This window comes from Passer domesticus, chromosome 2, assembly GCF_036417665.1.
Source record: "Passer domesticus isolate bPasDom1 chromosome 2, bPasDom1.hap1, whole genome shotgun sequence".
NCBI classification, from domain to species: domain Eukaryota; kingdom Metazoa; phylum Chordata; class Aves; order Passeriformes; family Passeridae; genus Passer; species Passer domesticus.
The window spans coordinates 112,212,609-112,228,212 of NC_087475.1; the positions used below are offsets into that span (position 1 = coordinate 112,212,609).

The window sequence follows — 15,604 nt, forward strand, 5'->3', positions numbered from 1 at the left end:
AGACATCTCCCCAGAGATGAGGACAGTTGGACTCACACAGAAATGAAATCATGAAAGGGTTTGGGTTGAAAAGGACTTTTTAAAGTTTGCTAACATTTCACACCCCCCTGCCATGGGCAGGAACACCTTCCTCTAGACCAGGTTGCTCCAAGCCACGTCCAACCTGGCAATGAACACTTCAGGGATGAGGCTGCCCCAGAATCTCTGGGCAATCTGTATCAGAGCCTCACCACCCTCATAGGGAAGAATTTCTTTCCAATATCCCAGCTAACCCTGCCCTCTTGCAGTTTGAAGCCATTCTCCCTTAATTTATTACTCCTTTGTCCAAAGTCTGTCTGCAGCTGTCTTGGAGCCCTTTCAGGCACTGGAAGGGTCTCCCCAGAGCCTTCTCTTGTTCAGGATGAACATCCCCAGCTCTCCCAGCCTGTCTCCAGAGCAGAGGGCCTACAGCCCTCAGAGCATCTCCATGACATCCTCTGCATTTGCTCCAGTGACTCCATCTCTCTTTTGATGCCTTTCCACTTCTGGCTCTCCCTGGGCAGTGGGGCTGGAGGTGACATGACCTTCACCCCAACTCCCCTCTTGTGTTCACCTCGTGTTTGATGGAGCGGGCGCCATAGTGAAGGTTGTAGCCATCAGCCAGCACGTCCATGACCTCCCTGTCCCACAGCAGTGTGATGTTGTGCCTTGCCTTGGCCTGCCAGAGGGAGGGAAGGAAAAGGAAGAAGAATTATGGATGTTCCCCAGCAAGCCTGGCACCCTTCTCCTTGAGCAGCGAGGATGCTGCACTGGGGTGCTGAGAAGGGCTGAGCTCCACCAGTTCTTCCATAACAAAGGAACCCCAAAATCCCATTTAGCCCTCAGAGAGCTCAGATGTGCAAAGACCAACCACACAAATGACATCTATGAAGGCAGCCTGGAGCTCATCCCTGCTGCAGTCCAAGAGGAACCAGCTCTGCTGCTCCCACAGGTCCCAACTCTCCCCAGCACCCCAAGTTCAACAGCTTGTATGATGATGGTTAAGACACACATCATTGTGTATCTTTACCCCAGGGCAGATGCTCCAGAAGTGATTTCTTCCAGAATTACTCTGAGAAGTCTCCTCTAAAGCCACTGATTTTTTTTACCTTTTTGGCCCAATAATTGAGCTCCTTGTTGACCAGCTGGATGAGCTCCGAGTGGCAAAAAGGGAGAAAATAGACAATTTCATTGATCCTGCCCAAGAATTCATCCCGTCTGAAGTGAGCCTGCAAGAACAAGGGAGGAGGTCAGCAGGGGAGGGATGGTGACCCTGACGGGAGCAGCAGTGAGAGTGGCATTGCCTAAGGAGCTCCTCAGGGATCATCCCACCTCCCACAGCCTCCCAACAGCCATCCAACCCCCACGCCATGGAGCTGGACAGCATCCTGAGGTGCTTCAGAAACATCTTAAAGAAACTGAAGGTCATGGGGATGTCACTGCAGTCAGGTTTTCCTGACCTTGGGAGGACAGAGAACACCCAAACCACACTGCAGCACTTCCTGTCCTGAGTCCCCTGAGTCCCCCACGGTGAGTGCACCGTGGCTCCACTCCAAGAGTAAAGAAGCTGTGATTTATTTCTGCTGGGCTTTGACTTCTCCAACATTTTTAGTGGGGTTACATCCTTTCTCTCACAGCTGGTAGAGAAACACAGGGAAGGAGTCTGGGACCAAAGCTCAGGACACCTGAAATTGGAGCCATGAAAACATTGTCCATACCTTCAAGATGGGGCGAATAACCTTTTCCTTGAACTGCTTGGAAATGGTGATCTTGTCAGTCATCTGGACATCCTCTGGAAGAAAGGTGGAGGGGGGTGTCAGTAGGGACAGTGGCTTCATCTCTGTCTGGATGAGCTGGAGCTGAGGGCAAGGAAGGGTCTGGGGGGTACTGCAGGACAGACCTGGGATCGCCACATGCCAGCAGTTTGCTTTGGCAGTGTGGTGTCCCTGCACTTGGACAGCAGTTCTGGGTCCTGTGGTGCTCCAGGGGAACATCCTATGCTGATGTGGCTTCCTTGAAGAGGAAAAGAGCCCTGGATCTGCCTCTGCTCCCTGCTTTGTGCCCACAGGAGTTGCTCCCAGAGGTTTTGGGAAGCTGAAGTGCCCAGCTGGGCTCCAGAGCAGCCACACAGAGCACACTGGCCCTCTGGGGCTGTGAGAAATGAAAGAGCCTACAGTCTCTCCAGCAACCACCAAACTCATGCTCAAGGTGCCTGCAGCACTGCTCAGGCTGCAGTCCTACTTCCCTCTGCTGACTGCAGATGGAGCCAGGGTCTGGCTGCTCTCAAATCCAGGCTCCCAGCCACTCTGGATGCTTGGCTGCAGCATCACCCTTCTTCCTCCCAGTGCTGTCTTTCTCTTTGTCTTCATCATCCCAGTTCTTCCCACAGCTTCACCCACTCCACACTCATTCACCTCCATGTGCTGTTGGACACCAGGGTGCTCACAGGGAGACAGATTCTGTGCTCTGGATTGGATCCTGGCAGGCAGGGCAGGGCAGGCAGGGGACACAGAGCCATGCTGGGTGCTGGGACCCTGTCTCAGCTTTGCAGCCTTGATGAAGATTGCTGCCCCTCAGCAGCAGTGGCAGAAGGGGTTCTCAGGTTCCACTTGATAGGCAGTTTAGGTTGGAAAAGCCCTCTGAGTCTAAGTGTTCTCCCAGCACTGCCAAGCCCACATACACAACTAAACCGTTCCCAAGTTCCACATCCACATATCTTTTAAATCCCCCCAGGGGTGGGAACTCCACCACTGCTCGGGGCAGCCTGTGCCATGGCTGGACAACACTTTTGGGGAGTAAATTTTCCCAATATCCAACCTAAACCTCTCCTGGCATAAACTGAGACTGTTTCCTCTTGCCTGTCACCTGTTACCTGGAAGAACACCCTGATGCCCACTTGGCTACACCCTCTGTTCAGGCAGTTGTAGGGAGTGAGGAGGTTCCCCCTAATGCCCAAAGTGGTGCAGGGTGCTCTGGAATCACCTGATCCAGTTCCAACCCCTCTCTCTTGGGCAAGGAAGTCCCAGTGTTTTGGCAGAGGAGAGCTGGAAAGGTAGAGGACCCAGCACTGCTACCAGCATTCCCACTTCCCACATGTAATATCTGCTGCTGCCACTGCTAGATGCAGAGCCCACTGGGGAATCTGCTCCTTCCCTTTATCTTCCCATTTATCTGCCTGCCAGGCACTTTAGTGACTTCCTGCCATGGCATCTCCACACTGAGAGCTCAGAAAATGGGCAGGAGCTCCTTGAAACCCAACTGAGGGCAGCTGCTGTGCCCAAATGCCCTCCCCAGCTCCTCTCCTGCTGCAGCTGTACTGTCCCAGAAATTAAAATTCAATGCTCTCCTCACTGAGCAGGGAAACGTTTGGCATTTTCAAATGTTATTCTGGAAGGTTCAGTTGACGATGTGTTTTGTCCTTTACCCAGCCTGATTGAAGTCTAAAGATTCTGAATTAAGCCAGTGTCGACAGCCACTTCTCCAAAGTAAAAGGAAGAGACTGGGAGAAAGAAGCTGGAAAATAGATTAGATCTATTTTCAAAATCCAACGTTTTTTCCTGCTCCTGTGGAGCTGATGCAGGAATATGATGTATCTGAGATGGCACAGGCTGCTGGATACCTTGAGGAAGATGCAGCATTCAGACAATTAAGATCATAAAAGGATCTTAAAAACCCCAGAGTAAGTTTTTTAAAAACTGATGAGAAAAGAAGGGATGCAGTCACTGTCCATGTTATCCTGGTTATCCACAAGCACAGCAGCACCTGATGGAAACAGGCTTTTCCTCTGCTCTGTGTGACAAACACTGCCTGACAGGGACAGTCCTTGGTGCTAGCATCACCATCCATCTGTATATCCTCAGAGTTACCAGCAAAGGCACTGGACATTGCATATCAACTTGTTCATTTTCAATTTTCAAAGGCTGCCCTTGCCCTCCTCATTCCCCTTTTGTTACCTAATTCACATTTTGGGAAATTTTTCTGCAGGAGCCTGATATGTAAGGTCAGGGCTCCCATTCCATGGAGAAGTAAAATTCACTAAGCTCTTTCAGGAAGGACTGAGAGGAAACAAAACTTTTCCTCTTTCATATAAGCACCTGAACCAGCCACAGTCTTTTGCAGGAGGTATTTGGAAGGGTCCAGTGGAGAGGGGACTGAAGGGTCTGGGTGTGCCCCTGCCAAGGGATGGCTGAGCTGGTGTCAAAGGTGTGTGAGGAAGGAGGGAGGCTCTTTAGGGATCTGAAGACTGAAACTCCAGTACCTAAGTTTTCTGCGATCCTTTTCTTGCTCATCTCCATGGCCTCTTGCCGGAGCTGCAGTGCATGCTGGGCAATCTCGTCACTGGCCACGTTGGAGGTCATGATGAAGATGGCATCCTTGCAGTCAATGGTCTTCCCCTTTCCATCTGTCAGCCTGCCCTGCAACAACAGCAAGATGACACCAGCCGTGTCAGCAGGTGCTGGAGGACATAGCCAAAACACAGGAAAAAGAACATAGGTCCCTCTTTTCCCCAGAGTGCATTTAATTTTAAAAGGATACCCAAGGATTGGGGTGGAAGGAAGCAAGGATGAGGTTGGAGAAGTGCTTGTCTCTCCATGAATGGCAGGAACTTCTCCTGCACATGGTCCCAGCCTGCCCTGTCCAGGACAGAACTGATGGAAGTGCTGGGAGATGCCTTGCCAGGAGGAGGGTTGGGCCAGTCCATGTCTTTGTCCAGCCTGGAGAGAAGGAGGCACTTCTTGCTCTCTACAGCTCCCTGACAGAAGGCAGATCTGCAATGGAGGTCTTGGCCCTCCCAGGTAACAAGGGACAGCACAAGAACCAACAGCCTTAAGCTGCACCAGGGCTGGTGTAGGTTTGGTATCAGGAAATATTTCTTCCCTGAAAGTGTTGTCCAGCCTTGGCACAGTCTACCCAGGGCAGTGTTGGAGTCCCCATCCCTGGAGGCATTTAAAAGCCATCTGGATGTGGCATTTAGGTTTAGTGGTGGGTTTGGCAGTGTTGAGGGAAGGGTTAGACTTGATGGTCTTAGAGGGCTTTTCCAACCTCAATGATTCCATGACTGTGTGGCTGCCCAGCCTTTGACCCTCTGCCTGCCTCCCTGTGATGGTTTTAGGTCTGACACAAGCTCCAGGCTCAGGTCAGCACTAATGCTAATGCCATCCCTAACCCTGCCCCTGCCCCTGCCTGTGGCTGTGGTTTGGGCTGGCAGAGCCCACAAATAACCAGGTTATGGCTGTAGCAGTGACCTGAGTAGCAGAGCTCCTCATCCCTGTGGGATTGATCACCTGGCAAACCAGGGCTGCCCAGCACCACCACGGCTGAAGTGACATCAATCCTCAGCCCCCCAAACCAATCCAGGAACCTTTCCAAAGCAGCAGTACTCTTGATTAATAATATAAAAAAAGAGAGGGAAATAAGGAAAAAAGCAGCATCTCCCCAGGCTGTTTCTTTCCTCAATCCATCTCCAACAGCAGAGATCCAGCACAATGACACAAATCCTTGTTGGGTGCTTGAGATTAACATTTGGGTTATTGCCCTGTCAAGTGCCTGGTACAGGAATTGATTTCACATTGAACTGCTACTCTGATGATCTATGCAAGAAAAATGGTGTTATTAATCCTTAAAACAAAAAAAAACCCTTCAAAATCTTCCAGCATGTTGCTCTGGAGTTTGGTGGCCTCTGAGGACAGACTGGGACCTTCAAAATCAACCAGAGAGCTGGAGAGTGACTTTGGACAAGGGCCTGGAGTGACAGGACAAGGGGGAATGGCTTCACTCTGCAAAGGGGAAGGGTTAGGTAAGATATTGGGAAGAAATTCTTCCCTGTGAGGATGGCAAGGCCCTGGCACAGCTTGCCAGAGAAGCCGTGGCTGCCCCATCCCTGGAAGTGTTCAAGGCCAGGTGGGACATGGCTTGGAGCAACCTGACCTAGTTGAAGGTGTCTCTGCCCATGGCAGGAGGGGTGGACTACATGTGCTTTTAAGGTGCCTTACAACCCCAACTCCTCCATCTGTCATCCCTCACTGTCGCTTTCTGCATGTCTCTTGTGTTGATTCCAACCTCTCATGTGGATTTACCTCATCAAACAGCTGCAGCATGATGGTGAGCACATCAGGATGGGCTTTGTCCACCTCATCAAAGAGTACCACAGCATTTGGACACTGCCTCAGCTTTTTGGTGAGCTGCCCACCCTCTTCATGGCCCACGTAGCCGGGTGGTGAGCCGATGAATTTTGCCACCTGGGAGGAAGGAACAGGAAAGGTGAAGGCTGATCCATGGACAATGGGAATGAAGCCCTTCTGGTAGCTTGTCAGGCCACCACTGCTCTTTGCTGCTGACAAAACAAATTCTATGTTCTTTGTGACACCTATCACACCCCAGGTATCCCAAAATCAGATTAATAAGCAACAATTAAGCAAAATAAGGATTAAGCAATTCCCTGCCCAGAGCTCAAACCAGCAGAATCCAAGGAGCAGAAATGGCCAGGTGGGAAGGCACCAGCCCTGATTTGCTATGCAGGGTCTGAGCAACCTGTCTGAGATGTCCAAGACCTATTTTCATCCCTTTTAGCCTTTTAAGAGCAAGAATTCAAAGGATTATAAGTGTCAGGAGGTTCTGATGCAGAATCAAAGTCACAAGTAGGCTTTGTGGGAAGAGGCCACAAGTAAAATACTTTTTCTATGTCATCACTTCTGGACATGGTGTTTTTTAAAAACATTTAGAAATTTATATAGAATAGTATTTTTGACAACAGGAAAGTTTGGGCAAAATGACAATTTTTGACACATAGCTTGGTGCATATTACATCTACCCATGTCTGAGTGTCATCCAAAGTCACAGCCTGTTATCACAGAATCATGGAATGGTTTGGGTTGGGAGGGACCATGTAGTGCCAGCCCTGCTGCCATACAGAGGGACACATTCCACTCCACCAGGTTGCTTCAAGCCCCATTCAATCTGGCCTTGAACCCTTCCAAGGATGGGGCAGCCAAAGCTTCACTAGGCAACCTGTCCCAGTGTTTTACCACTCTCATTGCTAGGACCTTGCTACTTTTTGGGGAGACAGAGCCCTCTAAAGGGAGGGCTCAGGTCCAGGAGTAACCTTGGCAAGGATCACAGAAAACTTGGCACCTTGGACTTCCCGTGGCACCAGAATTGGGCAGAAGTTGTGATGGGAGAGATGGACTTGGCACCACTGTCCTGTATTCTGCTGGATTCTCCCCCTTTTCTACATGGAAGGTAGGCTGAGGCAAAGATCCCACACTGGACTTAGTAATGTTTTGGGGATAAGGGGTTTGGGGTAAGCTGTGCCTGCCTGGGCATGTGGCTGTGGGTTTCAAGATGATCCTCTGGATTCCACCATCTCTTCTCAGCTGCTCTCTCCCCAAGGGCTGACCCCATCCCAAGGGAATTCACAGCACTGGACACATGTTGTTGAACTTTTCCTTGCTCCTTTGTCTCTGCTCCTAATTTGTCTTTGTTCCAGCCAGGACAGGGTTAATTTTTGCAGCAGCCAGGAGGAGCAAGGAGGACCTGGAGGATATTCTATCTTACCTCAATGCTGGAGAGGAGGGAAAGGAGTCTTCTGGGGAGAATGGGTTCCTTCTGGTCACATAAGAGCAGCAGAAGGATGGGGAATACCGTGAAGTAGCTGGTTCTGAGGTGGAGGGCGTGGCTGGGGGAGTGTGGCTGTGCCTGGGTTGGGTCAGTGAGCATTTTGCATGTAAATCACTCTCTCTCTCTCTTTTACATTCTTTTGTTTTTAATATTGTTGCTTGTTTGTTTTCTTATGTCATTTCTGTTTCCAGTAAATTGTTGTTATCTCATGTTTACCTTTTGAGCCTCCAGTTTTCCTCTCCAGTCCACTGCTGTGGGGAGGCAGGGAGCAGGCAGAGGCTCCTGGTTTGGACTGTCTCAGTGGGAGCACTAAATTGGGGAGTACTGTGCCTAAACCACAACACTCAGTTTGCTTTCTGGCAAGTTACTTGCAATTTAATGCACAACTTGGAGCAACTCCTGTTGTTCTGCTGTGCTCCCACCCTGACACACCAAAATGCCCATTTTTTCAGGATTAAATTTGAAGCTGCTCCCTTCAGAGCCCATTTACTCACCTCATGCCTCTCCTGGAACTCCGACATGTCCAGTCTGATGAAACCCTGCAAGAGACTTAGGATGAGATTTGATCAATCTGCTCGCTGCCAGAGCTGGAGCAGTACTGACAGGGCTGCAATTTTCTAAATAAAATAGATATTTTTGTGGTTCAGCTTTTTAGAAATCAATCACAAGAATGCAACACCCCTCCACAAAAATCCAGCAAAAATCATAAAGCTGAGGTGAACCAGGCTTGTGGGTGATCACCTACAACAGAGAATAGTGTTAGAGAGTTTATAGCTTCTGCCTAAGTATTCATTTTGCATCTGAAAAGCTGATGATTCACTGCAGGTACGGAATGTTGTGATCATGGAGCTGCAATCCATATCCTAGATGGGAAAGGAAAAGAAGAGAGGGAGAGGGAAGGGGAGGGAATAGGAATATTTCAGTTGGAAAGGACCTACAGTGATCCTCTCATGCAGCTGACCAAGGAGAAGCTGAGCCTCAACTTCCCAGCATCATCCTGGACACAGTCAACCAGACATAAGCACTGTCCATGGTGGAGGAGACATGTCTGGGAACACCTGGACATGTGTACATGGCACACTCACGGACACCATCACACAGGGGTCCCAAAATTAGAGAACAGAATCACTGAACCATTTGGGTTGGAACAGCCCTCTGAGACAACAGAGCCAAACTGCTCCCTCAGCACTGCCAAGCCCACCACCAACCCATGTCCCCAAGTGCCACATTCACACATCTACATGTTAAATCTCTTCAGGAATGGGGACTCCACCACTGCCCTGGTCAGCCTTTTCCAGAGCTAAGCAGAAAAAAAATTTCCCTAATATCTAATCTAAACCTCGCTTGTTGCAACTTGATGCAGTTTCCTCTAGTCCTGTCATTTGTTATCTGGGAAAATAATGTAATCAGAGAATGATTTGGGTTGGAATGGACCTTTAGGACAATTCCATTCCAACCCTCCTGCCATAGGTAGAGACACCTTCCACTAGACCAAGTAGCTCCAAGCCTCATTCAGCCTGGTTTTGAACACTTTCAGGGATGGGACAGCCCCAGGTTCACTGGGCAAAATATTCCCATGCAAAAATTTCCCTGAAAATTATTAAAATATCTACAAACTGCCCAGGGCAGAGCAAGATGGAAAAAATTAACTCTGTCTTGCAAATGAAAGGGGGACAGTTTCAGGTTTTTCTTTCTTAATCCATGAGTTCCTGTGAATTGCTGGCCCTCATCAGAGCCTGTGGGGTGTATGACCCCCTCTCATCCCCCATTAGGGGACCTACGGCTGAGCTGGTTCATTCCTAATAAACCCCAGATTCCTGCTGCTATCAAATTAACACAACACTCAGAGTTCAACTGATTTCCCCATTGGATGTCTGGCCATGGAGCAGTTCCTTGTATGGGATCAGGGATGAAGGTGCTCTAGATCCAGGATTTATGGCTTCTGGAAGGCATTTATAGAGGCATGAGGAAAATGAACCAGAACAGCTGTTTTATAGCATTGGTTCCAGCTTGGTCTTTTTACATGTGTTGCTGCACTGTGTCCATTCACTGCTGGAGGATGTGGGGAAGAGGGATTAATGTATGCACAGCTCTGCTTGCCTTTCCTTCTTTTCCCTGGCTCCATGTGGGAGAGAGCTAAGTACGTCTTACAGGTAGGCAGAGGCTTAAATGTGAAACATGGAAGAGAATGTACTGTAACAGAATGGAATGGAAGAAAATGGAATAGAAGAAAAGTCCATTGGAATGGAGTGGAATGGAATGGAATGGAATGGAAGATTGGGATTGAACAGAATGGTGTGGAATGGAACAGAATAGATTAGAATGGAAGATGGGTATGGAACGGCATGGATTTGACTGGAATAGAATAGAGTATTGGAATGGAATAGAACAGAACAGAGTAGAATACACTGCAATTGAATGGACTGAAATAATTGTAATGGAATAGCATTGACAGAATGGAATAGATTGGAAAGAAACAGAATAGAAAGAAAAGAACAGATTAGAAATGAATGGAATGGAATGGAATGGAATGGAATGGAATGGAATGGAATGGAATGGAACGGAACAGGACAGAACAAGACAGGATAGGATAGGATAGGATAGGATAGGATAGGATAGGATAGGATAGGATAGGATAGGATAGGACAGGATAGAACAAAATGGAATGGAAACCCCAGACACCACTGAAGTGTCCTCCTACAAAGCCACCACCTCCATGAAATAATTCCAACCCATCTTCTCTAAAATCTAACCACTGGGTAACAAACTAAATAATTCAAACTGCTTCTGGATACCAAACACTTCAGCACTTAAAATGTTGAGCAGGAAATCAATGTTGCATCGCTACAGTCCATACTGGCAGGATGTGACAAGCGGTGGAGCTGGGGACATGGAAAACAGATTTCTGAAATTTTATCCTTCTAACAGTTTACAGTGATATTAGTAATAGAGGCAAAAAAAATATGTTCACAACACAGGATGTAAAAATTAGAGCAAAATTCAACAGGACGCACAAATGTTACAACCATTTCAATGTTTCCAATTCAAATATTCTGGTAACATAGACAGAAGCACAGATGTCCTGGGTTGATCCCAAAGTGTGGGCAGCAGGGTGAATTTTGCCCCTCTCCTCTGCTCAGGTGAGACTCCACCTGCAGAGTTGCCTCCAGCTCTGGGTCCAACATCAAAGGGATGTGGAATTGTTGGAGTAAGTCCAGAGGAGGCCATGGAGATGCTCTGAGGGCTGGAGCCCCTCTGCTCTGGAGATTGGCTGGGAGAGCTGGGGGTGTTCAGCCTGGAGAAGAGATGGCACCCAGAAGACCCAAGAGATCCTTCCAGGGCCTAAAGGGGTGGCAAGAGAAGGGCATGGAATGACAGGACAAGGGGGAACAGCTTGCTACTGACAGAGGGCAGGTAAGATTGAAGAAATTCTTCCCTGTGAGGGTGGTGAGTCCCTGGCACAGATTGCCCAGAGAAGCTGTGTCTGCCCCATCCCTGAAAGTGTTCAAGGCCAATCTGGATGTGGCTTGGAACACCCTGGTCTAGTGGAAGGTGTCCCTGCATGTGACAGGAGGGGTGGAACTGGATGAGCTTAAAACGCCCTTCCAACCCAGACCTGTCTGTGACTCCATGACCTTGACAGGTCCCTCTCAGTGCAGAAGAAGCCCTTTCTCAGGGCAGCAGAGCCACACACTGAACCCCCCCTGACGACCCTCCCTGCATCCCTTTTACTGCCACCACAAAGCTGGGATGAGCCATTACCTTTTTGATGTCCTTATGGATATATTTAGCTGTTTGCTTGGCCAGCTCTGTTTTACCTGTTTTGGAGAGAGAAAAAAACAACTTGCATTAAACCAGGTCTGTCCATCTTCTGTCTGTTCAACAGCTCTGCTAACACCAGGGCTGGAACTTCCTGCAACCAACACATGTATTTTCCTTGGGAAGTGGGTATTGCTGTTTTATCTCCAGGATCACATTCACTGGGGTTGCCAGCCTGGGCAGGGTGAACAGATGCATTACAATTGTGGCATCTCTGCATTGGCTCCTTCAGCTTTAATTGACTTGCACATGATGGGAACAAAGCTCTTGATTTTTTCCACAAAAAGACGTTGATAGATCAGAGTTTTGCTATAGTGGATAGATCAGATTTTTGCTATATTTAGCCTCAATATTCCAAGTTCCTTGTGCAATGCCTTGTAATCTCCAAATAAAGAATTTTAAGGAAATGGGGTGTTTTCTCTTTGCTTTATATAAGATGACAGTAAAAAAAAATCTGGGTTTAAGAACAATCAGTAATGGAGGAAATCCACCCTGGAAGGCATTTATAGAGGCCTGAGGCATTTATTGAGGGTGAACACATGCACCAGCTCATGCCAGGCCATGTCCAGTTCTCCCAGCCCATCCGTCTGGGGAAAAACTTCATTGAAGAGGCAGTTTTACTGAAGTGTGGATGCCAGAAAACTTCTCTTCCCTGCTGTTACCCCCCAACATGACACTGCTGGCTTTGTCAGGTTGATCAGGGGAAGGACTGGGCCAATTTTGGCTCCTGGGGGGACCAGCAAAGCTGAGGTGAAGCCAGTCACCCCTCTGGAGGATGGAGGCTCTGGGGGTTCACACTTGTCCCTTGCACACCTGTCAGCAGTGCACTGCACATGGATCCTTGTAGGATTTACTTGCACACTGAAAAATAAATGAGCAGGGACGGAAATAAGTATTCTGAAGGAAAAAAACACGTGTTTTTAAAAGTAAATCAGGTTAAAAAGTACATTCTTACTGGAGTATTGTACATCTACCCACAGCTGTATTGCAGGGACAACAGATCTGGTGGGTCAGATCAGTAAATCAGTAAATCAAAAAAAGGGCTACAAATATGGGAATTCATGGGGTGTGCTCTGCTCCACCTGATAAATATCTGCCAAAATTTTGCATTTGATTTCAGTTTCAGCTTTGCTGAGTTTGAATGATGTTGGATCAGAGCTCCTGATGTGTTAAGATGCAAGAAAATATGCTTCCTATAAAAAGAAAGAAAGAAAAAAGAGAAGAAAGAAGAGAAGAGAAGAGAAGAGAAGAGAAGAGAAGAGAAGAGAAGAGAAGAGAAGAGAAGAGAAGAGAAGAGAAGAGAAGAGGAAAAGAGAAAAGAAAAGAAAAAGAAAAGAAAAGAAAAGAAAAGAGAAAAGAAAAGAAAAAGAAAAGAGAAAAGAAAAGAAAAGAAAAGAAAAGAAAAGAAAAGAAAAGAAAAGAAAAGAAAAGAAAAGAAAAGAAAAGAAAAGAAAAGAAAAGAAAAGAAAAGAAAAGAAAAGAAAAGAGAAAAGAAAAGAAAAGAAAAGAGCCCCCATGGAAGTCCATGGGAGTGGAAGAGCCAACAATTTACATCCCTGAGTCTTTACATATGCTCCAGCAGGGCAATGAAGTATCAAAAATATTTTATTCTGATTTCATACAGCTTTATAGCAACTTCTTTGGAATGAATGGTTGATCTGGTACTGTTCTGCAGCAGGAGCATAATCTCACCTGTGCCCCTTTAACCCCTCCAGCACTGGAGCATCAGAACCTTCTTGAGCCCTTTGGGAGGCAGTGGAGGCGGGAGAAGCCCTGAGGTTGTTCCAAATGTCACAGATCAGTTACTTTGAAGCTGTTTTGTTGGGGTTTTTTTCCACAACTAAAAGTCATTTGGACCATTTCATGAACTGATCAGCTGTCATGTGGCATTTGATTGGGCTGGAGGACAAATCTTATTGGTGTCAATAAAATCCTGTCATTCCAAAGCAATCTGTGCCCACAGGAGCAAATGAGCAGAGATTCAGTTTGCGGGCAGCAAATTTCTACTATTATCCCACCATTCCCATTGGAATAGAGGGGTTTTCACCAGAAAGTTGTTAAAGTAATACTTTTACCCTGAAAACTGCCCCTTTTTGTGACCTGCAGGGCGGTTGTCCTCTGGGAAAACTCAGCATGAGGGTGGATGTTACTGTGTGTGCTGGTGTTCAGCTGTGGTCACCCTGCTGGATGATGGGTGACCCGCTGAAAGATGACAGTGTGTTTAACTGGCATTTTATTCAGACCCTGCAGCCCTGCAACAGCTTCCACCCCCTCTCCTCAGGGCTCTCCATCCCCCTCACCACAACCCAAATGTTACCTATTCCAGATGATCCCAAGAAAAGAAACACCAGCGGGTGCTCCTCATCATACCAGCCATTTTCTTTCCTCCGAATAGCTGCGTTTGAAGACAATGAAAACAAAAAAGAGGGGGGGAAGCATATAAATCAATGCCACAAAGCAAGTGTAATTATCACTAAGTATACACTATGTTTTACTGCTCTCTACCCACTCCCAGTCCTCCCTGCCATTAGCGCTCTCTAATTTGATTAGCTAGCCAAGGCCCCAGAGACACCTAATAAGGTTAGCATGGATTTGGAAAGCTGCCCAGAGCAGATTTCGGATAAAGTTTTCCAGGATGTGCACTCAGCGTTGCCAGGGAGATGGTGGAGGGGGGGGACAAGGATGGATGGATGGACAGAGGGATGGAGAGGCACTCTGCCTCGCCAGCTCCCAAGTGCAACCTTTCTGTGAGGAAAAAACATCAGTTCTGAAGAGGTTTATAGGTTATTTCTGGCATGGAATGGGAAGAAAGAGGTGGCTGAAGGTCACAAACAATCTGAACTGGTGCAAGGACTGGGAAAAGTGTGGTGATTATCTCAGTGCCTCCCTGGATAGCAGCATCCAAATGCATCCTGGGTGAGATACCAGTGGAAAATTTTACAAAAGGCAGGAGCCCTGCTTCCTTCCCAAACTCCCAGTCTGACCCGCACAGCCCTTTCTCAGGACAGACATGGATCTGCTGTGCAGAGTGGGTGATGGCTCCTATCCCCATGGGTGCCCACGGCTCCCCAAGGTACTCTTCAGCCCTCCAGAGCAGCCTCAGGCTCTGTGAGCATGCTCACCAAACCAGTAACATCACTGCACTGGGCTTATTTGAAGGAGGAGGAACTGCTTTTGAGGCCAAAAGATCAAATCTCATCCTCTGCTGGCTGGATCTGGTCTCTGGGACACAGAAGTGGTTTCCCTGGATCAGACCAGCTTCTAGTTCAGTGTGAGAGATTAAGTGACATCCCAGCCTTTCTGCTTTATCTGCAGTGCTTCAATCCAGGCTGTAAATCTTGTGAGGTGTTTTGTAAAAGAGAACATGCACTGTACAGTCTCAGGACCCCTCAGACCCAGAAAGGTCTCATGACTGGCACATGGCACCCCCAGATCCAGCCAAACCCAAAATGTGGCACATGAGGAAGCAGGGCATGAAAAAGATGCCCAAAAATCGTAACTGACAAGGAATTTGAAGGTAGCAGGGGAAAACAGCAGCACTGGAGGTGGGATGAACAGAAGGAAAACACTGGGAGAGCTGTGGCTTAAAGCTTTTGGAATGCTGCTGCACGCAGGCATGGCAAAGCTCGGCCTCTGCTGCCTTTCAGTGGTGTCCACAGCAAAAACAGGAATAAAGCCAAGAAAGAATAAACCCACTTCTCCTTGTGACTGTCACCCTCACAACACAGAAGCTCCCTCATCTTCTTCTGGCCACTATCCTGGCTCTCAGCCTCTGTCCTTGTGCCTCACTCCTGTGTCTCCCTTGAATGAGGCACTGGCTGGCTCTGTGGGGAGCTGTGGGTTTGTTTTCTTCCCTGAGCTGGCAGAAGAGCACAAGAGTGGCTTTTAAAATTGCAGGATTCTTAAATTCAGTCTCAAAGTCAGTCCATAAAACTCTTTTCTTGATGGGGTATGGTAAATAGAAGACATCTTAAAAAAGGCATCCTAGGCGTGGCATGCCAAGAGTTCTTCCTGCACGGGAGAACAAACTGACATGGGAAATAAATAGTGCCATTTTGCACATAGAAAGATTTGCATATAAAAATATTTAAACAATATTTCCATTTTGCAAATAATAAGAAATGGAATGTCACAGCCTACAGCCTGACAT

General features: G+C 47.8%; 1 protein-coding gene across 2 annotated transcripts in view; it reads right to left on the minus strand.

Moving 5' to 3' along the window:
- The window catches only part of CLPB (ClpB family mitochondrial disaggregase), a 70,127-nt gene that overhangs the window by 862 nt on the left and 53,661 nt on the right, over positions 1–15,604 (minus strand). Inside the window, exons 8-15 of one of the 2 annotated variants that reach the window (XM_064410798.1) lie at positions 13,772–13,849; positions 11,398–11,453; positions 8,130–8,174; positions 6,096–6,257; positions 4,277–4,433; positions 1,737–1,810; positions 1,128–1,247; positions 593–697 (exon numbers count right to left, since the gene is read on the minus strand). In XM_064410798.1, coding sequence (XP_064266868.1) covers positions 593–697; positions 1,128–1,247; positions 1,737–1,810; positions 4,277–4,433; positions 6,096–6,257; positions 8,130–8,174; positions 11,398–11,453; positions 13,772–13,849 — 797 coding nt within the window. The remainder of the gene's footprint in view (positions 1–592; positions 698–1,127; positions 1,248–1,736; positions 1,811–4,276; positions 4,434–6,095; positions 6,258–8,129; positions 8,175–11,397; positions 11,454–13,771; positions 13,850–15,604) is intronic. The other variant, XM_064410799.1, reaches the window with a different exon arrangement.